Source organism: Chenopodium album, chromosome 4 (assembly GCF_948465745.1).
Source record: "Chenopodium album chromosome 4, dcCheAlbu1.1, whole genome shotgun sequence".
NCBI lineage: Eukaryota > Viridiplantae > Streptophyta > Magnoliopsida > Caryophyllales > Amaranthaceae > Chenopodium > Chenopodium album.
Window position 1 is genome coordinate 20,628,733 of NC_137837.1, and position 25,398 is coordinate 20,654,130.

Below are 25,398 nucleotides of genomic sequence, written 5' to 3' on the forward strand. Positions count from 1 at the left end.
GGGCTTGTCAACAGAACAGCCTCAAGACAAAACATATCATGCTTTGTTACTTAAAATTTCTTCTAATTAATTTGGTTTGCCGTGAAACCTGTCCAAAGAAATCAGTTTCTTTATACCACTGTTTATTGAGCTTGAATGTGATCCTAGTTTCACCCAAGCTGAAGCCCGGTCAATCTTTCATATGCTCATAGATTGCATAGGTATATGACCTGGATGAGCCACGCAGCATTATAAACCTAAAAGTTTAACGATTATTGGTTTAAATTACATTATTAACACGACAACTAATTCAAGAGAGAGGGGTACTAATATATAAAGGAGGAAGTGTGCTCTATAAAAAGTAGAAGTTTATATAATATGGTGAAGATTAAAGCAACTACCTTTTATCAATATTCAATGGGAATAACTTGCCCTTGAGTGAAGGATCCCACTGTCTACAAAAGGAAACTTCCACCTGGTCATCATCTGACATAATCACCTGAAAAGTTGTTGCTTTAATCTTGCATACAGTTAGCAAATAGCCTTAGTCAAATCTGTAAAACAAAGCCTAAAATTTACAAGTTTATCCATTTAATTTTGGTAAACTAAAAAAGAAAAAGGCGAGAGGAACAAACATGTCAAATGTCCCTGGTGTATTAGCATCATTCCAAGCAAGATCCCAATACATGCATACATAACACAGTTAAATATATCATTAAACAAGCGAAAAAAATAAAAAATTCCACATGTGATGATCAACTTTTCTTTCATTATCTTGAATTTTGTTTCTAGATTGTATATAGAGACTGATTGAAGTATTGAATTCATTAAGCAAAATGAATGTACAAATCTGATTATATAGAATGTTTACCCTCTATTGTCCTCAAGATTTCGAGATTCAAGCAAATTGTCAATGCCATTATAAGCTAGTCCGGTAACAATTTCTCGTGGTTAAGATATTGTCACTCGAGCAATGCCATTGTCTAACACTACCTGCAAGTAGATACTCCAGTTTAAAATCCATGCAGAAATATAAACTCTTAGAGAACTAAGGTTGAATATATAATACTCCATGTCAATATGTCATTGAATTCATTGAATAAATTCAAATATATGAATCCATAGATGTACGAACTTGTAGACCACACGATGTTATCAGCATCACATTTCTTAAGGGCTTCAATGGTTCCAGAGCTCAGAAATCTGAAAAAATATATACTCTCTTCTTTTGTTCAGATTTTCAAACTATTGCAGCAACCTACAAGCAAACATACCAGTACTATGAATAAGCACACCATCGATCACTCTACCCAAGCATTACAGTACAAGTTCAGTAGGTCTAAAATAAATTCAATAGATTTAAACTTTTAGATTCTACCTAAGCTACCTGTTGAATTTGAATTCATAATTGTCCTTTATCCGCTTGATGCAATGAGCTGCAATTGCTGCCTTAGTATTAAACTGAAAGAGTCAGACCAGAGTTCCAATTAATCAAAACCAGATATTTTAGTTGAAAGCCATATGACCATTAATTATATAAAAATAGAAATAAAGCACCAGCTAACAATTAAAATAGCATTATGAATTAACTTATTCAGGAATAAAAAAATGAAAAATAAATAAAAAGAAAGAAAGAATGATCATGAATAAAAATGATGTATTAAGGGAATAAGAGTAGTGACCTTTGAAAAATCACTAAAACCGCTAACCTACTTATGTCGTTTGCTGATTGACGTTGATCCATGAAGCCTAACAATAAGGGTATCTTCTTGCACGACAAAATAGAGCAAAAGAAATCAAGGGTTTGAAATCACATTAGATCTTCAGCTAAATAAATAAATCAGAAACAACCATTAATTATTCTAATTGCTCTTACAACCAATAATGTTAAATAGTGAAGCAAACATAGTTTAATTTCAACCATCAATCATTCTAATTGCTCTAAACAATACCGGCTATAATCAAAGGAGAATTATTATTAAAAGTATCATGTCCACTATAAGTGTATGCTACATCAAAACATGTAAGGCAAAAGCTTGACAGAAAACCAATTTATGCATGGTTTGCCCGATGATCAAAAACAATTAACAAGATGCTTATACATTTCTTTTCTAAACCAAGGGTCTGATGCTTTAGTTATCACAAAACCATGCCAGCAAAATTGCTCTGGAGGAATCTTCTGAACTGTTGAAGGACCTGAAATCAAAATATACTCTCATTAATATTTAGTACATCTGAAGACCTGTAATTGAATATTCAGCAATAAATCCTGAGACAGGTTTTTTCTGGCAGTAGACATGTAGTAAAGTCCAGACAGATTTTCTGTTCATTCTTTCCTTGTGATTTCAGCGCCGGAAAACCCAATAGCAATTTACTCAAAATTAAACACTTATTAGTCTCCAAAAAACAACTCATATAATACAAAACACCTATTTTAAAACAAGTTATGATCTAGAGTAATAAATTAACTGTCTACATTTACTAAAAGTAATCTTTGCTCATATGCTATAGAATAAAGCCCATAAATGAATTCATTGAAAAAAATCACATGTATTAAAGTTCAGAATGCATAATTGGAATCAATTAGCATATTAATTTATTACAGTAGTCATAAAGCCCTGTTAAAACAATCACACACACACATAATATACAGCAGCAATCTAAAGCAAGAAAGATATGACCCACAATCACTAACCAACCATTATTGTCATTAAATATCACCCATAGTTAATGCCATATATGAATTAGTATATTCACATTCAAATGGATTGCAGCAAAATAGAGTATATTAGTATGAAGCAAATAGAGGAAAGAAAAGGCATACATGGAATTCAACATTGGACCACTGCTGAAGTGATTGCACATGACTTAGCTTATCTTAGGAATGATCTAACAGCACCCAGATTACTCCTGCAAAATAAGAGAAAAACATGAAATTTAGGACTGCCATTATATATTTCAAAAAATCAACTTAGTAAGCTTAGTCAATGTATAATCACCTAAATTACTCCTGCTAGCTTTAGGACAGCATAAGATACGACATTTTTAACAGAGCTTTCTGAATGCTGTATAGTAGGAGCCACTGATACAACTCTCACTTTATCTGCAGACCGTGCACGTGAAAGAGCCACATATAACTGACCATGTGAAAAACACGAACGAGGGAGATAGATTAACACTTGATCTAAAGTTTGCCCCTGTGACTTGTTTATAGTCATTGCAAAGCTGAGCTTGATAGGAAACTGGTTCCTCTGAAATTGGAAAGGATATTTCTGAGAACTTGATGGTCTGAGTTTAATTCTGGGTATAAATACATGTTCCCCTTGATACTGTCCGATAGAAATCACGCACTCAATTAAATTAGGGAAAAACCTTTTACATAAAAGGCGCGTTCCATTGCATAAACCAGAAGATGGCAGAAGGTTTCTAAGCAATATTACTGGGCAGTTTTCTTTGAGTACAAGATTGTGAGGGCTCATTCCACCTGGACATAGTTTATTCAGGAATTTTGTAGGATATACGCTGCCACTATCATCTAGGACATTATCACAGCTTGTATAAGATATGGCTTGTCCTGGGAATCTCTCAATCATGAACGAATTTATAGTATCTACATTGTCATTTATAGGTGTTAGAACTGCCCTTCTTGAAAAGATTTGAGGGTCCGGAGCACCCGAACCAAGTTCTGGAAAAGAAGATTCGAGTAACTCATCTATTGGATCAGCATCAGGCTGGAAAGTCTGCACTATCTGTGGTGGCAACTCAACAAAATCACTTTCCATGGTCTGCAGTTCATCGTTTCCCACTGCAAGTAAAAACTGAGAAAATATGGGAAACCTGATCTCTTTGTCATTATGACCTGCAATGCAAATTGGCCAGAGATAAAAGCTGAGCTAGAGCCCGGTGAGACCGCACAAGACCGGCCAGAATTAGTTGCTCGTATACTTTGAGCAAAGTTGATTGCTCTGAAAAACAAAATAAAGAAAGATGAAGTATTTGGTAAAGTGGCAGCAATGATATATGTCATAGAATTTCAGAAAAGAGGATTTCCACATGCTCATTTCCTCTTGATTCTAGAGCAACAGCATAAGATGAAGTGTCCTGCTGATTATGATAAATATGTCTGTGCAGAAATACCTCCTGTTACTCAGCCTGAGCTGCGTAAAATTGTGTTAAGGCATATGATGCATGGACCATGTGGCCACTTAAATCCAGAGTGTCCTTGTATGAGAAAGAAGGATAATGTTGTTTCTTGTAAAAATGGGTACCCAAAACAATTCACCGCACAAACAACAACAAATAAAGATGGCTATCCTTGATATAAGAGAACTGATACTGGAGAACAATTGAAAGTCATAAATGCTCAGTTAGATAACCGATGGGTTGTCCCTTATAACCCCTATCTCACAGCACTCTTTGATTGTCATTTGAACGTAGAAGTTTTTTCAACTATTAAAGCAGTGAAATATTTATATAAGTATGTTTACAAGGGACATGATCGAGTGGCCTTCAATATTCTGGCTGAAGATAAAAATTGTAACGATGAAATTGCTCAGTTTCAGTCGGGGAGGTGGGTGTCGCCATGTGAGGCAGCTTGGAGAATTTTTGGATTTGATTTATTTGAGATGCATCCACCAGTCTTACCTTTGTCAGTTCATATTCCAGACATGAACACAGTTTGTGTACGCCCTTATGAACGTCTGGATGTTGGTATTGCAAGCGATGTTTATGGTAGGACTCAATTAACTGAGTTCTTCCGTATGAATGCAACTACTGATAATGGTCTTGGTTACTCATATGTAGAATTTCCTGAACACTATAAGTGGGATGCTTCAGCAAAATCATGGTCCAAACGACAAAATAAAAAAGTGATGATAGGGCGATTAGCTTTTGTCGCTCCTTCGGAGGGTGAACGCTTTTACCTTCGGCTTCTATTACTGAATGTCAAAAGTCCAAAATCTTTCACAGACTTGCGCACAGTTGAAGGTTATGTGTGTGCAAATTTCAAAGTAGCATGTCTAAGAGTTGGCATTTTGGAAGAGGACGATGCTGCAAGCATTTGTTTGGCAGAAGCAACTGAAATTCAGCTCCCTCGGGCTTTACGCCGACTATTTGCAACTGTTCTTATATTTTGTCAGCCAAGTAACCCTGAAGAATTATGGTTTAAATATTATTCTGCATTATCAGAAGATTTTGCACGCCAATATCCTGGTGTAGAAAACAAAATTAAAAGATTAACTGTCAGATCAGTAGAGCAACATTTAGAGGCCATGGGCAAGTCATTATCTGCTTGTGGTCTGGCTGTTTTAATGGAAGACAATGATAACCAGATTGATAGAACAAAAGACATTCAAGATGCCTTAGATGCTCCGATTCCTCAAAATTGTATAGAAAGTCGTGGCTTGCTTAATACCGCACAAAAGGAAATTTTTACTTGTATTATGCAGCATATCGTAGAAGGAAAACCAGGGGCATTTTTCGTAGATGGTCCTGGTGGAACTGGTAAAACGTTCTTATATAATGCACTATATGCTGAGATCCGCCTTATGAATAAGATTGCTTTACCTACTGCTACGTCTGGAATAGCTGCAGCAAATATTCCATCAGGTAGAACAGCACACTCAAGATTCAAAATTCCATTAGACAGTGATGCTTCATTAGCTTGCAGCGTTTCTAAGCAAAGTAGCCTGGCAGCGTTAATAAAAGAAACGGCTCTTATAATATGGGATGAAGCATCTATGGCAAACAAGCAAAATCTAGAATCTCTAGACCTTCTATTACAAGACATATGTGATAGTGATGTGATATTTGGTGGGAAGGTAATTGTCTTCGGTGGAGACTTTCGACAAGTGTTGCCTGTTGTTCCTAACAAGACTATTAGAGAAGCAGTGGAAGCAAGTATAGTGAGTTCTTATATATGGCAGCATTTGCGGAGATTCAGGTTAACCGAAAATCTAAGAGCTATTGCATTCAGACATCTCCTTTTCATATCACGAGGGCCTCCTATAAATGATGGTGGCAAAATGAACTTATGACCAACATTAGCTGCACTTGTCTGGCCACTCTCTACCGTGTCTAGAATCCCTTTATAAAGATCCGCTCTTATTGTATCTTGATTTTGCCGAAAAAAATCTAACCTTGTGTTTTCAACTTTGATATACATGTCTGTGATATACTGCAAAAATGCATGGCCTGCTCTTAACAGCATGTTTCCTGGTCTGATTTGAAGCTTATAGCAATAGTATTCCCTTGCAGAGATATTCTTATCAGCTTTGGTATGTTTTCCAGAAGCTACTACAAACATTAAAGTCCAGAGAAAATTCAAATTAAGCATACGATAAGGAAACACAGGCATAGAAACATCTTTAAAAAGAATACCATTATTCTTTTAAGAACTTACGAGCAGCCTCTGTATCTAGAAAATCTGCCGGAGTGTGCACTGCGCAGGACTGTATCGGATCAGGTTCGGTTGCCACTTGTCTGTCTCTACCATAAGAAGTTTTCTTTAAACCCTGATGCCAACCACATTCACCTCTTGGGAATAACAAGGGATACTGCAAAGGATCATAGCACCCATAAAAATGAGCAATCCGATGGGATTTTGAAGACTTTGCTGTTACAAGAACATGTGGCCATGAACTCTGACTTGACGAAACACTATCAGGCCAGATAACAGCAACTTCATCTGAAGTGGGAGCATTATATACTCTTTGATCTGCTACAGTGTTTGAATTTATTATAATGTTAGTACGCTCATCAACATTTACTTCTTTCAAAGAGCAGAAAAATCTTGCATATGGATTATCTTTAGTTACTTGCATTAATTTGTCAATAACATCTTGTCTTAATTCAGGAAAGCGGTCTGTTCTGTGTTTCAATTCATTTTGCCCATCATAGAAATAAAGTTGCAGATACTTTGGACCATTCTCATCTGGTAATAAGTCTGGTACAGAATGATATATTTGGCCGTGCAGTTTAAAGACATATATACCTTTGTATGTTTCTCTATTAGTTTTACCTCCAATTGAACTAAAAGCAAATAAGTTATTGTATAATCGTGCATATTTTCTAAAATGCAGAGCATCTTCATCTCTTGAAGTAAAAAGCTTCATTAATTCAGGGGGATATTCATTTTCAGCTATTTTAATATCACCATTGCCACAGCAAAAATGTAGAGTTTCAAACTCAAACTTCTTAGCTCCACACTTATCACAGTAAGTAGGTGGAGATAATTCTAGGGGATGCCTAGGTAATGGTTTTCCTATAGTTGCCGCAGGGGTTTCTGTAATAGCATTAAAGGATATTTGAGATAATTTGATTGTGCAACTGTGTATGTGTGCTAAATAGATAAACTGAAATTACTACTAAACCTTAGTTTTAGCTGCATCCCTTAGCTGTTTTGAACTTTGGCCATTTATTGGTGTAGATCTGTGAGTCAAAGGCCTCTCTGTAGCATGACCAAAAAGAAATTAAGCCAGATCTTATAAAAAAAGACTATATATATATATATATTCACTTTGGTAACTCAATGTAAGGCAAAGGACCCACTTTCAAGTACAATATATTTAGAAGGTCTTGATTTAGGCTTTTTCGATTTTGGTTGTTCTGCTTGACTGCAGAAAGAATAAAGAACCTATGAATTTAGTTCACCAAAATAATAATTTTATTATTTTAAATCATCTATTTTACCTAGTAGAATTATGAGTTGATACCAAAGAACTCATTCGCTTTGATTTTCGACCTTGAAATGATGGTCTCTTAAAATTAATAGGTGCATCAGCTATCATATAAACAATTAAAACAATAACTCAGCAACTCGAACATAAAATAAATATCATAAATGAAGATAGTAATGCGCATATAAATAGAAAAACTTATCATAAGCATCATGCAAAATTTTCAGATATACCCATATTACTTTGCTGCAGACCAAGTCATGTGAACCATTTGCATGCACATCTCAACAATTTGCACAAGTTATTAATGATCCCAGTTTATGTCATTAATAGTAAAAAGAACACATATAGAAATACTCAGAAGGTGCAGCTAACAAGATGTTTTTTTAATAAAAAACAAGGAGCAATTTAAAAGGCTCTGCAATTTAAATCCTCACAAATTTGATCAATCTAATACATTAACTTGCATATCTCCTTCAACTCAAGCAAATATTTACCTGTTCCAATATTTGTTTTGCGTAAACTTCTGTGATTAAAGCAGCATCAATAACAATAATTCCTGAATTTTACACTGATCTCGATTTGAAATTGCAATATCCCCCTGTTTTCACTGCCACAAAACAAAATAAAATGAATTATACTAATCTACTACATTATTTTGTACCTTAGTAAGAGCATGTGCATATCATTAACAATACTTGCTTTGTATTATTTTATAAAGCCATTGAAGCTTGTCATTATCTCATCTTGTTACTTCCTCTAACTCTAATCCTACTTTAGAGATTTCCTTTTCTCCATATTCCCTCACATGCTTATATATATACATGAACTAAGTTATACAATCGAAATTTGAATATCAGTATTAGGGGTGAGCGTAGCAGGGTACCCTGTAAAAATATCAGGACCCGGAACCGGAACCTGTTGCAACAGGTTCCTAAAAATAGGAACCGGAACCGGAACCTGTTGCAACAGGTTCCTAAGAATTGGGAACCGGAACCGGAACCTGCAGGTTCCGGTTCCTAAACAGGGTACCCTGTTTGTCAAAGTAAGCTTAATATTTACTTGATAAATTGTGACAAATTTATTATTTTTAAAATAGATGATCACAATAAATGCTTACAACTTTAGTATAGTACTTCAAATATAACAAACCAACACTAATTGTCTAGAATATTTAATACCATATAGGTTCCGGTTTCATGAACCCTATAGGGAACCTGTACTAACAGGGTACCCTACAGGTTCTAGATCCAAAATTTTATTACCCGGAACCGGAACCTGTTGCAACAGGTTCCTAATTTTATTACCCGGAACCGGAACCTGATCAACAGGTTCCGGGTTTGGAACCTGCGGTTCCGAACAGGTTCCGGTTCCATATCAGGGTACCCTAAATTTTTGCTCACCCCTAATCAGTATACATACATAGCTACCATTTACTGCAAACAGAAAAGCTAATGCATAATTAAAACCCGTATTTACATTTTCCATGTAGCTTCAAAAAATAAAATATTGAACATATTTAACACCAAACATGAAAGAGCATTGTCAAATTAAGAAGACATACAATTAACAATAAAATTAATCAAAGAGCAATATTAAATTAAGAAGTCATGAGAATAACAATAAAATTATTAAATTTTCATGAAGCAACTACAAATCAAAAGTTAATCCATTCATTACTCAAGATACACATTACATTATATTTCAATTACAGCCTTCAAGTCTGTTTTCTAATGAAAAATTTCAGCCATTACTACTCATAGACCTAGGCTCTAAGACAAAAGGAAAGATAATAAGCATATATCAATGCTAAATCTAAACACCTATATCCAGGCATACAACTTTCTACCCAAAATACTAATGTAAGTCTCCATATAGGCTAAACAAACTTTGCCCACTTCCATACAGTCTCTAATTCAGGTATGCCAGAAACCAAAGGTTCGGCAACTCTAACAGTAGAAGAAGATGATGCATCTAATGCTGTAACCGAACGTCTTTTAACTGGAGCAGCTGGAGGCAAACCAATCTTAGGGATCTGAAACCTCTCAGAAGTAGGAGTCAAGCATTCATCAGTAGCAAAGTTTTCTTCTCTGGCAGCCAAATGCTCCTTTAATTGGTAAAACCTTCTCTTTAGAGCACTGCAAGAAACATGCTTCTCCGAAATTGCACCATAATTAGCATCAATGATCTCTAGATTATACTTAGTCACCAAGTAATGAATAGTTCTTTTGGCAGCCTTTTGCCTCGCATCAGCTAACTCAGGACAAACATCACTATATATGCATTCCATTTCACCTCCATTATGTGGGCAAGACACTGTTAGCCAAGACACAAAGCCCAAATTTTCAACCCAAATAGTCTCTAATGGACTCACCTCTGCTCCAGTCCTTGTAACAACAGCTCCTAAAAAGCCTACAAAGTCAATCGTCACATGAAAAACATCATCAGATGGTTTTTTGCCCAAAATCTTCTGTTCACCAGGCATCACTATCCCTTTTTCACTACATAACTCAACCACCTTATGCTTAAAAAGCTTACTGCATAGCTGATACATCCTTGCTCTATCGGATGTAAAATCATTCACCCGCACCCCAAACTGGTTCATCAATTTCTGCACAGCTTTTTGAGCTGCTCTCTCTTGGGACTCCTTAACTGTGTTAGCTTCCCCACCGAAAAATACAAATTCAGACTTCCCACATTCAGTCTTAATACGAACACAAGCATTATTCCTATCCCTATCTATGAAACCATAAATCGGTTTAGGAAAATTTAAACAATCAATCAATTGACCTAAAAGAGGTCGAAATGGAATGGCAATTTTGCTTGACTGAATAGCCATAACCTGTAACCGGGAAAAAAAAAATTTAACATATACATCCTCTAAACTTAAACTACAATCAAAGTGCAACAACTAAGGTAACATATGTAAGAAACCCAAGCCACCTTATAAAATTCCAAGTTAAATCACTAACAATAAACTTACCACCAGTAGCTGCAATTAATTTTACCAGCACAGCCAGCTCCAAGTGCATACACCTACAATTATTCTTTTTTTTCCCTTTTCTTATCCAAAAAAAAGAAAAAAGAAAAACAAAAAACACAAGGGCAAAAAAAATTAAGCTATGTAACTAAATTGAATGCTTCAGAAATAACACAAATGCATAAACAACTAATTTCAAGTAATTGTTCTAATTTACTTTCCTATAAAAAAATGTATAACTGTAAATTCAAATATTGTACATTAATGTATGTCCAGGAAATTATGGTGTATAAAAGTTCAAGATTCATTAAGTTAATATCCAATGTTGTCTGTACAAATGAGATCCATAAGGAATTAAACCCATGATATTATATTTTTATGAAAATCTAATTAACCAATTACCCCAGCAAAGTTTCACATACAAACCTTTTCTTTCAGACAGAAGATAAAGAAGAAGCAAGTCAGAAAATTGAAACAAACCAAACATGCAGAACACACACACACACACACACACACACACACACACACACACACACACACACACACACACACACACACACACACACATATATATATATATATATATATAAACTGATAATAAAGAATAAAGCAAAGGACATATCCCATATATTTTATTAGCCAAAAAAACCAGACCATATAAATTGTTCTAGTACATCATAAAAAAATATCTTCTCCTCAAAAATTATTAAATAATACATTGCAACCAAAAAAGACATCTGAAATATACTCTAGTTTATTTTTATCATTATTATAGTAAAAAAAAAAAAAAAAAAAAAAAAAAAAAAAAAGGTATTTTTATCTCTTCAGAAAAAAAGGAAGTTAGTACACACTAAAACCCCTCTATAAATTTTTAAATACACATAGATACACATTACAGCACCAAACTCTCCAAAAGCAATTTCCCCTATCACTGTAGTTTCTGAAGCTAAGTTTATATTTAAATAATAAACTAATAAGACAAATTTACAAGAGATTATTTTTCGTTCATAATCTCTTTATAAAATCCTTAAACAAAATTTATAAGAGAAATTAATTTTTATTACACAATGCTAATTCTAATTTTATTTAAATTAGCTAACTCATGTTTTTAATCAATGAGATACTATAGGTAAATTGAAATGGTACTAATGCTATAATTAGATTTGCTTAAAAACACTTCTCACGTCTTTATTTTATAATTGATATTTTGATTTTGAATTGATATTTTGATTTTGATTTGATTTTGATTATGCACAAATTTCCTACTGACAAATACTCAAGAGGAGAATACCTTATAGCACGAAACAACCAGATCCAAAAAAATACCACCACCAGGTCCTTCAAATTGGGCAAATACACCACCATCAGCTCCTCGAATTCGCGCAACAACACCACCATTAACTCCTCGAAATCGCGCAACTACACCACCACCAATTCCTTGAAATTCCGCCATTGACACAGCCGCTGCAACACCCACACACAATCAAAAATCAACAATTAATTTACTAAGAAAGAAAAAGGAAAAACGAAAAAGAAATACTCTAGCCATATAAAAACAAACGAAAGGAAGAAAGACATAGCTAATGGGAAAAGAAAGCAGGAAAGAAAGAAAGAGAGTAAGCTGCAGAACACCGACAAAGAAAGAGGAATTGCCACGCGTCAGCCCGCTGAGAGCACATGCAATGTCAAAGCAAAAAGACCGAAATAGCCCGGTCAACTTGGTCAACCAGAGAAGGGTGCTAAGGGGCAGGGAGGGCAAAACAGTCAATTTCCTGTTCATAAGGAACAGTAAAATTGCTACAGTCTTGGTGCTTGGGGCTTTTATAAGGGTTATAGAAACATCCTCAACATTAGAATTTTCACACTTTTTCTTTGTTCTATAATCAAATGACGTGAAAGCACTAGTAGAAAATATCAAAAAGGCACCCCCTAATTGGCACCGGTTCAGTCCAAACCGGTGCCAAAAATAGGCTACAAAATTGGTGGGAAGGTAAAAGGCACCGGTTCACTTCAAACCGGTGCCTAAAACATAAAGGCCACCGGTTTGAACCGGTGCCTTTGTGAACCGAACCTTTTAATTATTTAAAAAAAAAAACCGGCCTTATCTCTCCTTAAAACCCTAAAGCGCACCTTGCTCCTCTCTCTCCTCTCAATCCGCCTCTTTCACTCTCTCCTCTCCATTCTCTCTCCTCTCCTCTCCCTTCTCTCTCCTCGATCTCTCCGTCCCATTCACTTCTCTTTCTCTACAACAACAACAACACCACTGCAACAAGAACAACACCACCACCGCAACAACACCACCGCAACAAGAACACCACCACCACCGCAACAAGAACAATACCACCACCGCAACAAGAACAACACCACCACCGCAACAACAACAACAACAACAACAACATTAAGGGTTTTTTGTATCAATTTTTTTGCGTTTCTGGGTTTCAACGGGTTTTTTGTTTCAATTTTTTTGCGTTTCTGGGTTTTTGTTTCACTTCTCTTTCAATTTTTTTTGTTTTCTGGGTTTTGTTCGATTAAAATCTGATTGGGTTTCTGGGTTTTTGTTTTTGCGTTTCTGGGTTTTTGTTTTTGCGTTTTGGTTTTTCAAATTGGGTTTCTGGGTTTTGGTTTTTCAGATTGGGTTTGAATTTTTTTTTTAATTTTTGGGATTAAATTCTGGGTTTTTTTTTCGAAGCTTAATTGTATTAATGTTTTTTTTTTTTAATAATTGATGCAGATTCATATATGAAATCGAAGAAGCAAGATACTGGTGTTTTTGTTTTTTTTTTTTTTTTGATTAACAATATTGTAATTTTTTTTTTAAATTTATATCGTAATTTTTTTTTGTATTTATATGTTGTAATTTTTTTTTGTATTTATATGTTGTAATTTTTTTTTTTATTATGTATTGCAAATTTGCAAATTTTCGATGATATTGATGTTGCAATTTTCGAAGATATTGATGATGTTTTAATCGATTTATATTACGTTTTGATGTTGTTATGTATTTTAGACTAATTAATTTTTAAGTGGAAAAAACAAAAACAAAAAAAAAAAATTATATTTTTTGGCACTTTTGGCACCGGTTAACCGGTGCCAAAAACAACAAAATTATTTTTTTTGGCCATTTTTGGCACCGGTTAACCGGTGCCAATTACGAGTTTTGGCATCGGTTCGAACCGGTGCCTTTTAATAACCCTTTTTGGCACCCCCCACATAGGCACCGGTTCAAACCGGTGCCTTAGGCCGGGTTTGAACCGGTGCCAAATTCCTTTTTTCACGTAGTGAAGGTATTCATCACTGGGTTTGGTTTTGGGAAGACACAATTGGGTGTCTACACTGACATTACGACTGAAAGACACTTTTGATTTCTCCAAATTTATCATTTGACCCGATGCAATCTCATATGTGGTAAGGATATCAAGAATGGCCCCCACCTCCGTGTCATTCGCTCTAGCAAAAAGTAGGCTATCATCGGCGAAAAAGAGGTGAGAGAGGGGATTTACATTTCTACCAATCTTCACTCCATGTATAATCTGTCGTGCTTGAGCATCTCTTAACAAGGCCGAAAAACCTTCAGCACATATAAGGAAAAGGAAGGGGGAGATGGGGTCCCCCTTCCTAAGGCCACGACTTGGCTTGAAAAAATTTGTTGGGAACCCATTGAAAAGAACGGAGTATGTTACTGAAGACAGACATCTCATAATAAGGCTGACAAATTTTGGTTGAAACCAAGTTTCATCATCATTCCCTAAACAAAAGTCCACTCCACCCGGTCGTAGGCTTTACTCATATCGAGTTTCAAATCCATGTACCCCGTTTTTCCTGTTTTCTTCTTCCAAAGATAATGAAACATTTCGTAAGCAACAAGTACATTGTCCGTAATTAACCTTCTGGGAACAAAAGCGCTTTGATTTCACTAATCACCTCTGGAAGAACTGCTGTAAGACGATTAGAGAGCACTTTTGAGACGATCTTATAAAGAATATTACACAAGCTAATGGGTCAATAATCTTTTGTATACTCACAATCTTTCTTTTTGGGTATAAGAACGAGTGGGTATGATTTATTTGTTCAATCGAGAACCCATTATTCAAGATATCAAGCACATATTCAATCACATCCTCCCCTATAAGATTTCAAAATTTTTTATAAGAGGGCGGGCATTCCATCGGGTCCATGTGCCTTTGTAGAATGCATATGTTTCAGTGCTTTAATCACCTCCTCCTTTGTGTATGTTGCAGCAAGAATTTCATTCATCTGGTCAGTGACCCGAGCCTCAATCTTCTCCAGTAGTGGTTACATATCATTTTCTCCATTCGAGGTGAAAAGGAATTTGAAAAAATCCTAAAACACTGCTTCTGCCTCGTTCTCTTCTCTCCTTCAAGTACCTCCTTCATAAAAAAACACCCATGATTGTGTTTCGTTGTCTTCTTTGCTTGGCTTTTTTATGAAAAAGGACATATTTTTATCACCTTCCCAAATCCAATCTTGTCTACTACGTTGAGCCCAAAAAGTCACTTCTCTTTTTTCAAGCTCATCAATCTCATCATCTATCACTCTCATCTCTTCACTATTTTCTTTAGTTGGGGCTAGGGACGACATCAGGACTTTCATTCTTTCTCTGCGTTTGGCAATCTCATCAGGGAAGTCATTTATTCATTTTGAGTTCCAAGTGCTTAATCTACTTGCACACAATTCAATTTTTCTTGGAATACAACTACCAACACTCGTTTCCCACATCTCAGAGACAATTTTCCCGTACTCCTCATCTCGAAACCATTCTTTTTCAAACTTGAAACCCCTCCGACACTTCTTTTTCCTACAACTCACCCTAAGCTGCTCTTTGATGTTTATTTTCAGAGGAATGTGGTCAAAACGTCGCTTAGGTAAGTGCTCAAACATAGTACAGGGATACATACTTTTCCAGTCCTCCGTTGCCAAGAACCGATCGAGACGTTCTTGTATATTATCATTAGCCACTCTGTTATTGTTCCAAGTGTACTGGGGTCCTCTGAAATACACATCTTCAAGCTTACATTTCGAGGGAATTTTTAAAATTATCAATCTCACCCTGTTACTTAGGGTTCCCCCCTACTTTTTCAGAGTGTGATAGAATACTATTAAAATCGCCGAAACAGAGCCACCAGGTTATTATCTGATGAGTCATATTTATATAGAGTTTATAGGCACGTTTATGCTAAGTTTATAGTATCTTTTAGGTCTTTTGTTGCTTTTTAGGTCGTAAATACATAAGTTGTTTATTTTGTACTCTATTACGCTCCGTTTATGTTTTTCTTAATGTTTCAGGTGATTTGATAGACATTTGGACGCTTTCGTAGTGTTTGGAGTTGAATAGGACAATGAAAGGATGAAAAGTCAATGATCGAGGTTGTTCAATGAAGGATATATACTTGTGCAATATTATTTTGAGATTTATATGCATAAGGAATGAATATAATATCCACAAGGGTTGCTATGCATCTTTCGGAAATGAATTTGAGCTAGAAACGAAGTAAAACGATGTTTTACAAAGTGGCAAAACTGACCTTTGCTCGCTCTTTTGATCATAACATGAGTTATACAAATTAAATTGAAGTGATTCAAGTTACGTTGGAAACTAGACTTGAAGAGCTTTCCAACAGTAGGTCACACGCCTATATACAACTTATAAATCAGAAGTTACAAGCCTATGAAGTTGACACAATGCCCAGTAGCCCCGAGCGAGAGCTCGCAAGGTAGCTCGCATAGGCCTCGAGCAATAGTAGCCCCGAGCGAGAGCTCACTCGACCAGGGAGATATAGCTCCAGTTTACCCACTAAAGAAGCAAGCAAGGGGCATCGTAGCACGTCTTTTGCTTGGCCCTCGATTCCATCGAGCATCTTCGTGCCACGTCATCTTCTATCGTCCAATCGTTTGACAACTTGTGTAATTTATATTTTACTTTTCTTTAATTATTTTTAGATTAGTTTTGGGATAATATAAATACTCCAAGGGATATTATTTTTCCCTTATGCCTTTTTATACTTTTTATTTTACGTTCGTTTTAGCTTTCTCTTTAGCCCTAGTTTTTCATGGACAACTCCATGGATTCCTCCATGGATTTGTCCTTGAATTTGTTACTTTAATTTATAGAGGTAATATTATTTCTTTACTTTTGATTATGCTTTCTTTATTAGTTTTAGTTTTAATTATTTATTTCATGCTAGAGTAGTTTATTTCTAGGGTTTGGGAATCCATGTTTATACTATGAATCTTGATTAATGTTATTGATATTTTAATTATTGATTTCTCTAATTGATAGTGTTTTGTTGTTAATCTTGCAACCTGATCAATTGTATGATTAATTCATGTTAATAAGAGTTTGAATCGAAAGATCTTAATTTTAGAGGCTTACCTACAATTAGCAATTCTGATTATGTTAGCGACCGAACTACATATGTTGAATTGAGAGCGTTAAGACCCGATCGTAGGCTTAGCAATTGCTCTAGATAATTGATTGATTGAATTGTTATTGATATTTGATACATTTAGAACTATAAACATGGTGAACCATAACCCTAGGTCTTTTTATTAATTATTTTATCCCTCTTTTAATTTAGACTATTTTTCTATCCCAATTTCGTGACATAGTTTAGTTTCTCCAATTTCTTAGAAGTTAGATTGAATACCATCTCCTTGTGGATTTGATCCTACTTACCCTACTACATTGTTAGTTGGTTTTGTTAGGAATTTATTTTTGACAGGTGTACGACAACCTATCATTATCTCTGCCCAAGTATTCCAGTAAACTCCAAGTTTCATGTTTTTTACCCTCCTCTAGGTGCCCGTAAATACCAGTAAGCCGCTACTGCTGGTTGTTTTCCCTTAACACTAAAAAGTCCATGTGGTTCAATTCAAGGATAAAGAAAGGAGGGTCAAATTGATTGAGTCCTTCCAAAACATTGATAAACCACCACTCCATTGTCTTCCAGTACCAGTACAATCAACACCTATAAAGTTGTCAAATTTCAGTTTTCTCTTCACACTCTCCCACTCTCTACCCTTTAACTTTGTCTCCGAGAGGAAGACAACATGGAGATGCTCAAGTCGAATCACGCCCTTAAGTGCATTCTCTACCCGAAGACTCCCCAACCCCCGACAGTTCCACGAAAGACCTATCATTGATGTTCGGAGGTTTGGCTTCCACCAAGACCTCCTACTTGGAAATCGCCGTCCCCGGTGTTGAGTGTAAAAGAAAATTTTAAACGTTTATTAGCTGCTTCCCGCACCTGACTTCTCAAGTTCTCAGTATCAATCTTTGCCCCTCTCTTTGTAACTGAAGCTTCTAACATCATGACATCAAAATTGTCATTCAAGGAGCACTGGCCTGTTGGAATGTGATTTTTGTTTTCTATCCTTTTCCAACCTCTCAGGTTCCCTCCACCTTTTCTGCTAGGGCTTACACATCTAGCCTCCACCTTACTTGACTCGAATTGGTTCAGGTTCTCAATATCAACCTCCGTATTAATTCCTTCAAGAATTAATTTCTCTCCCTGCACCTCTTCTGTCATATTACTCAAACCTCTACGGTTTTCTGTAAATTGTAATTCAGGTTCAGAAAGAGCTAACACATGTTGTTTCTCTGCTGTCATTGTGGGATCATCCTTATCACTATGATAATTTTCAGCGCTAGGAGAGCCAAAGAGGAGCTTCCTCGCTGCTCTTGGAGGGCCAAGTCTGATAGCCTTTGGGTCCATATAATTCAGGGTACGAGCTTTTTCCTTCTTATTAGACATCATCCAGTCCCTCTGCTTAGGCTTTTCAGCCATAAAGACGAAAGCGCGTCTCCTGTTTGGAGATGCACGTAGGTAAGGACCATATTGATAGATGACTTGCTCATCAGAATGCGGGACCTCTTCTTGACACTCTTTGTCAATATGTCCTAGTTTACAGAAAAAGCAAAATTCTCCAAGTCGTTTATACTTTATGTCGACCCATTTGGCATTGCCATTGGAAGTTGCAATTTTAATGCCTCTTCGTAATGGTTTGTTGATGTCAATCATCACCTTTATTCTCATATCCATCTCCCATCCTAGAGGGTTGCTGTTAGCAAATTCAAGAAAACCCCCTAAAGCTTGCCCAATATCAATTGCTACACTTTCCTTGCGACGATTGAATGGAACATCTGTTAATCTGATCCAAAAAGGGGATTTGTCGAAAACCACCTCAGATGGTTGCTCATCACTGTTCATCTCTTTAAGTAACAAGATATGATCCTTAAAGGTCCACAGGCACCCATCCAGCACACGTTCTTTATCTTCTATGCAATAAAATTGGAATACGAAAAGGTTTGTTTCAATTGTTCGCACAGCTATTCCTTCCTTCAAACTCCAAATTGAAACTAGGGTTTTCCTCACCGCCTCCAAATTGAAGGGTTTCTTTGTCAAGAGTTTCCCAATCAAAGAGAGGGATAGTTTTAGATTGTCGATTCAAACCTGGGTCTCTTTGTCCATAAGATTTAGCCAACGTGCTACTGCAGCTTTTTTGTTATTATCTTCCAAACAAAATAATTTTACTCGTATAATTATTGAAAGATAACATACAAACAAACAAAATTCTTTGCTGCAGCCAGGATTCGAACCTGGATCTTCATTACAAACAAAAAATTCTTTGCTGCAGCCAGGATTCGAACTTGGATCTTCATGAAAAGATTAAACAATGTACTACTGCAGCTTTAATTGGTAAATGCTTACAATAAAACTTTGAATACAGAAGAATTACAACATTGAAGGAAAACGATTTCATATTTTCATGAGTATTCAAATATTTCCAGAAAAATTGAATTCAAGACTCTTTTGCTCTCAGGTAAATCAATGTGTATTTTAATTTTATTCAAATTCACATTATTTTTTTCAAGTTTTACAAGTGTTTACACAGATTTTGGGGTTCAGTAGCCTTGAATTTAAACAAAATCTAATGTAATGGCAATACAATTAGTCAAATTCATGTTAAAATTCTCAAATTCTGTTTCATTTAGTTCAAATTCAACAATAAGAACAATTTCATCAGTGCAATATGTAGCATCTAGGGCAAGAGACCCAACATTTGAGAAGTATATGGATCATTACAAGAAGCTTGTTAAAGTAATTGCTATTCAAGACTTAATCTTGGCAAACCCTAACAAAAACCCACCTTCAGTTTCAGTTGATTTCTTGTCTAGGTTGTCTCAAAGACTTCACCTTAATCGGGGTGCACCGTCTTTTCTTCGTCGGTACCCTCATGTTTTTGAGATTTTCTATGATCATACCAAGTCTATGCCTTATTGTAAATTGACTGATAAAGTGGTTGAGATTTCTCGGTTGGAGGCGGGTGCGATTAATGAGTCTTTGCCGTTGGTTGTGGAACGATTGGTTCGAGTATTGTTGATGTCGGTGTCTAGGTCAGTGCCGTTGAGGGCGGTTTTTAAAGTGTGGAGGGAGTTGGGTCTTCCTGATGATTTTGAGGAGTCTGTGATTGCAAGGAATCCTCAGTTGTTCTTGCTTTGTGATGGAAATGAGCCGAATACTCATGTTTTGAAGCTTGTTGGTAGTTACCCTAGTGATCATTTTACTGCTGCAGTGGAGGATTGGCGGGTTTTGGAGTGTTGTAAGGAGGATTCGAAGGTTGATAGGACGGAGATGCGATATAGTTTTAAGCAAGGGTTTCCACCTGGAATGAAGTTGAAGAAGACTTTTAGGACAAAGGTTAGGGAATGGCAGAAGTTGCCATATGTTGGACCGTATGAGGTTGTAGGAGAGAAGAAGAGAGCAAAGATTGGTTTAAAGGGGCTGGAGAAACGAGCTGTTGCTATTGTTCATGAATTCATGAGTTTGACAGTTGAGAAAATGGTGGAGGTGGAGAAGATCAGTCACTTCAGGAAGTGGTTTGGGATTGATTTGAATATCAGAGATTTATTTTTGGATCACCCTGGGATATTTTACTTGTCTAACAAAGGGAAGATGCATACAGTTTTCTTGAGAGAAGCTTATGAAAGGGGACGATTGATCAACCCAAATCCTGTCTATGAGGCTAGGATGAAGCTTCTTTATCTGATTATGATGGAACGTCGTGGAATGTTAACTACAACTCAAAATTCTGTCAATGGGGAAGATGATGTGCAAAACAAAGATAATAAACTGATTTCTGCCTCTTCAGTTTCAGACAATACTGGCACAGATCAATAATGTCAGAGCTAAGATGGTGGGTACATGCTTATCTGTTTCCATCTTTTTTATCATTCTAATCTAAACAACTATTGTTGATTACAATTTGAAAACAATCAGATAAGTTTATTACTGTCTCTTTAGGTTAAAATGATTGACTGATATTGGTCTGGAGAGATCTCTTTTAGCTATAGCTGATTACATTTCACATTGCAGCATCTCATCAAAAACCTTATTGCTATATTATACAATAGTGACTCTGTATATTCATGATTTCATGCTGAAATTGGTAGTTTGTAACTATTTCAGCTTTCTATCTACTGAGATTTAGTGCAATATAATATGTGACACGTATTTTAACTTTGTGAGTTTTTGATTCGTTTATTACGGCATCACTTCACATCCTTATGAGATGTATATTAATTTTGAGGTATTAACGTATCATCATTTCAAATTGGTTACTTAAGTGTTGTCTTAACAATTTCTTAGTATATTATGTAGAGAAATGTATGATAGACTTTGGTAAACATAAAAGGATAATTAAAACTGGTTACTTAGAGAATTCCCTACATATAAGATTGTTTTTTGTTATTTGATGTACTCTTACAGTCTTACCACCTCTTTTTTGGTTGGGGAGGGGGGGGGGGGGGGGGGATATTATACATTTGCTATATAAAAGAAAAAACCTGACATGTCTTCGTGAGAGACTAGAAGGGAATAAGTGATCACAGGAAGCAAGCTAAGATTCCTAAGAGCCCCGACTCTTCCGTGACTGTAGAAGTCCTTGTTGTTTACCTCGATCGTAGCTAATACAGTAAGAAAGGCACTAAGACACTAATGCAATAAGACTAAAGCCAAAAAGCGCGTCTATATATGTTCCAAATCATAGCTTGTATATCCTACTTTTATAATGCTGCTTTTACACTGGGATTTTAAGTTGATGAATTCTAGCGACAAAAATTTTGAGGGATATCATTTCCGCCCTTCAGCCCTTAAATTGGGGATGGGGGCAATCTTGAAGGGACTGCTAGATTGTACTTTCCCTCATAAAGGTGAAGAGAACTTGAACTGTATGGTTTTGTTCTGTGGTGGATGCTTTGTATGTTAATTCAAGTAGCATTAGTGTTGCTTTTAAAATTGTTTTGTTTAACTGTTGATGTATGCTGCTGCAGATGAATATGGTGGATTACTGAAAACATAAGGTTGGCAATAGAGCCTATTCAATTTATTGCTACAGCTCCTAGTGAAAATTCCATTACTTTGGAGTTTCAGAGGGTGATTTGCAGTTGAGTAGAAGTCAATATTTGTGCCCAACAATCCAGAAGTATATCAAGACTTGCAGAAAGTGGATACTGAGATTACTGACCTATCACACCTCTTGTGCTTATGCATGACAATCTTGATAGGTGAGCAGATGAAAGATCATGTTTGTGAATTTGTACCTGCAGATTCTTCCATTTTCTGGTTTTAATTGTCAGCTGTATAAAGATGCAATGTGATCCATTTTACTCTTAGATTTATGCTGTCTCTCTTTGTTCTTTCAGAAATGATCTTGTCTTCTACATGTTTCATTTTGATCATTATTACCATGGATAGTTGATGAATTTCTCAGCGTTTGTCTGCATAATATCATTAGCTTATCTGCCTCACAAACTCCAGTTTGATGCTGATCAATTTTCAGGAAAAGCAGTCAATAAAATACGATACTGTGTCATCCTTTTGTTAGCTGTACTTATGGGAATGAACTTTTAGATAACTTAACATTTGGGATCTGAACTTTAAAATCTTATCGTTTGGCACCTAAAGTTGAATGTATGCCTTTTAATTCTCTCTTCTTTTAATCTTTCCTTTTCCCAATGGTAAGATTTGATGGTGAGGAGGAGATAGTTGTAGGAGGAAAGAGTGGAGGAATGTTTAGCTGAGGGAAGTCAAAGAAAAGGTTTTGATTGGTAAAATCCGGTCAGATTGCAAATAAAGTCGCATTAATTATTTTCAGAATACTTCTTGCTGAATTATCTACTCTTTAGTCTCAACTCTCAAATTACTTGCTCTGTAAGCAGTTGGCAGAGTTGGTACATTATTCGATGAGAGTGAAAAAATAGAGAGAAAATGGCAGAGAGGGTAGGACCTAACTTCACTGACATTTTATAGGAAAGTTGACCATTAAAGGATGGGGCAAGTTTTTGAGTTACCCTGAAAAGTAAAATGGGGCGAGTATATTGAGACAGTGAATATCTTTTTGTAAAAAAGCTCTGAATACTATTTGTGTTTGCTGAAATTCGCTGCATGTATTGTGCCTTTATGTTTAAAACATATGATTTGGTTGTGCTATGTTTTCTTATTGCTGATGGTACAAATTTTGGTGTTCAATCCCCAGTTTATAATTAGGGGATTGGTCGCAGTATTTGGATATGACTAGTAACTGAAATTTTATTAGATCTCGAAGAATCTAAAATTTTACCCGGTCCAGCATCTAGTGAAAATCATTCTTTCATGGTATTTCGGTCTAAATAAAGCCCCGAACGATTGAGTTTTTTTTTTTTTTTTTTTTTTTTTTTTGCACTGCATGTTTTTGTTGTTCAGTCTACATTCAGTAAATATGATGAGGGTTGACCCAATTTCCTTTGTTCTTTAATTGCAGGAGCCAACTTTGTCTGTTACTCCTGTGAAGTGGCTGATGTAGTTCATGGGAGCGAAGCCAATCATTTCTCTACCCAGGAATTATTCCTGCATCTGGTCAGTGGTTTTTTCGTAGATATTCCTGTCATTGCCCATGCATCAGCTCTTCCTCAATGCAGTCTACAGGACAAGGTTATCAATGAATAAGTTTACCCTAAAGATCCGTATTGTGATCCAAAGGATGGTAGTGCTTTGATTCATAACTCGGTCCATGCGCCAAGGGCGCCAAGGCTATCTAAATCACACATTGATTTGGTATGTGTTCTCCATATGGACACTTTTTTATGCTTGCAGCATTTTTATTGTTGTTTGAATCTCCTAAAGTCCTCAAGGCTATATGTATTTTGCTCTTTTTATCTACTAGAGTATACTTGTGTTAATGCAGAAGGTGTATCAATCATATAGAAACTTATATTAGAAAAGAAAAAATAAATAAGATCAACATAAGTTACTGTTTGGAAGTTTTCTTCAATTATAATTTTTTTTTTTTCTTGGGTTCTAAGTTATGAAAAGTTGTACATGAAGTTTATTGGAAGGATTGCACATAAAATCACCATTAAGATTTTTAGAGAGATTTGGTGATAGCATACTCTATTACTTCGTATTGTAAAAGAGTAGAATGCTTATTAACTTGAAAAGATAAACAATGTTGGAACCTTGGAAGTTATGGAAATTATTGGCTTAAGATGCACATAAATTGAGGATTATAGGGTTAGAGAGTTGTGATTAAAATTTTGAACTTTTGACCCGCATATTAGGGCTTTGCACCTCGACCTTCTCAAGATCAATCTTCCTAGAGATTTGCCATCTCCTGAAAAACACTTTAAATTCCATGATCAACATTCTAAAACATCTTAATACTATAAACCTCAACCTTCAAATTTTTTCCAGTGAGTTCAGTTGCTCAACCTAATTCAAATGTTACACCTTCATCAAGTTTCTTTAAAAAAAAAAAAGAAAAATTAGAAATAATAATCTAAAGTTGAATCTGAACATTGGAGGTCTTCTTTTTCTTTAATCCCAAATACCGGTTACCGGTTGAATGGGTTTATTTTTTTTTTTTTTTTTTTTGTTACAGTGACTCGTGTCGCAGATTAATTGGTTAAAAATATATATATATAAAAAAAAAAAATTAAAAATAAACCACCAGCCAAAGCCCCAACCACCTCCCTCGCCAGACCATCGTCCCTCCCCCACCACTAGAGTCACTGCTTCAGCTTTCCCTCTAAACTACCCTCCCCCTCCCCGAAACCCCTACGCAACCATTAATAAAACCCCGCCCCCCCCCCCATTTCGAAAACTTCCAACCACCACTCCGCTTACCACGAAACCCTAGCGGCTAGGGCTTTCGACGGTGAGGAAGTGGTTGTTGGGGGTTTTCGGGAGTAGGAGAGGGGTTTCGATTGTGTTTCAAATGTAGTTGGCGGAAAATCGAATCGAAAAAGGAGGGGATTGGGAGTGGAAGTGGGTCCTTAGACCGACACAGGGGGTTTGGGGGGAAAGCGGCGCAACATTGGGGCAGGAGAGAGGGTGGGTAGGCGTGGACGGCTGGTGGTGGTTATAAACTTATAATGATCAGGTAGGGGTTACGATTTCTGGGTTTTTCTCTTTTTAAAATTTTTTTGACAAATTAGGAGTGGACTTGACACGTGTCAAGTGACCTGATATAATAAGTCATTGATTTTGGTAGACTGGTTTGGGATTGAAGAAAAAGAAACCCTCCAAAGTTCGGATTATTCCAGAGTAATCCAAAGTTGAGATTATTATTTCTAATTTTTCCTAAAAAAATAAAAAAAAATGTACAACTTCGCAATTTATCATGTTTACATCATTCTTATACAATTAACATTTTACATAGACATTTTGTTGCCAATTGAGATCACAATTAAGCATTGAACCAAAGTCA

The 25,398-nt window shown here is 36.0% G+C and overlaps 2 protein-coding genes across 3 annotated transcripts; both read left to right on the plus strand.

Annotated features, from left to right (window-relative positions):
* The first annotated feature begins 4,070 nt into the window (after window positions 1-4,070).
* Window positions 4,071-6,014, plus strand: LOC145627766 (uncharacterized). The gene is made up of 2 exons (XM_081680115.1): window positions 4,071-4,226; window positions 4,347-6,014. Exons 1-2 carry the CDS (start codon window positions 4,071-4,073, stop codon window positions 6,012-6,014), a joined length of 1,824 nt encoding a protein of 607 aa, XP_081536241.1.
* A 13,378-nt stretch (window positions 6,015-19,392) lies between these two features.
* LOC145626813 (protein ROOT PRIMORDIUM DEFECTIVE 1-like) lies at window positions 19,393-23,953 on the plus strand. Of its 2 annotated transcripts, none has more exons than XR_014111089.1 (3): window positions 19,393-19,476; window positions 21,986-22,219; window positions 23,455-23,953. XR_014111089.1 is itself a non-coding variant. In XM_081679282.1 (3 exons), the coding sequence occupies exon 1, from the start codon at window positions 19,593-19,595 to the stop codon at window positions 20,832-20,834; it is 1,242 nt and encodes a 413-aa protein (XP_081535408.1). In that variant the 5' UTR covers window positions 19,493-19,592; the 3' UTR covers window positions 20,835-20,850; window positions 21,986-22,219; window positions 23,455-23,953. The 2 variants fall into 2 exon arrangements, 1 of the variants encoding a protein (XP_081535408.1); XM_081679282.1 differs by lacking the exon at window positions 19,393-19,476 and adding an exon at window positions 19,493-20,850.
* Window positions 23,954-25,398: the final 1,445 nt, after the last annotated feature.

Excerpts from the sequence above, each read along its gene's own strand:
- LOC145627766 (XM_081680115.1), top strand. The coding sequence starts at position 4,071 with ATGAAGTGTCCTGCTGATTATGATAAATATGTCTGTGCAGAAATACCT. Across the intron at positions 4,227-4,346 it reads TGAGAAAGAAGGATAATGTT|TTAGATAACCGATGGGTTGT; the intron begins GTTTCTTGTAAA and ends ATAAATGCTCAG.
- LOC145626813 (XM_081679282.1), top strand. The coding sequence starts at position 19,593 with ATGGCAATACAATTAGTCAAATTCATGTTAAAATTCTCAAATTCTGTT.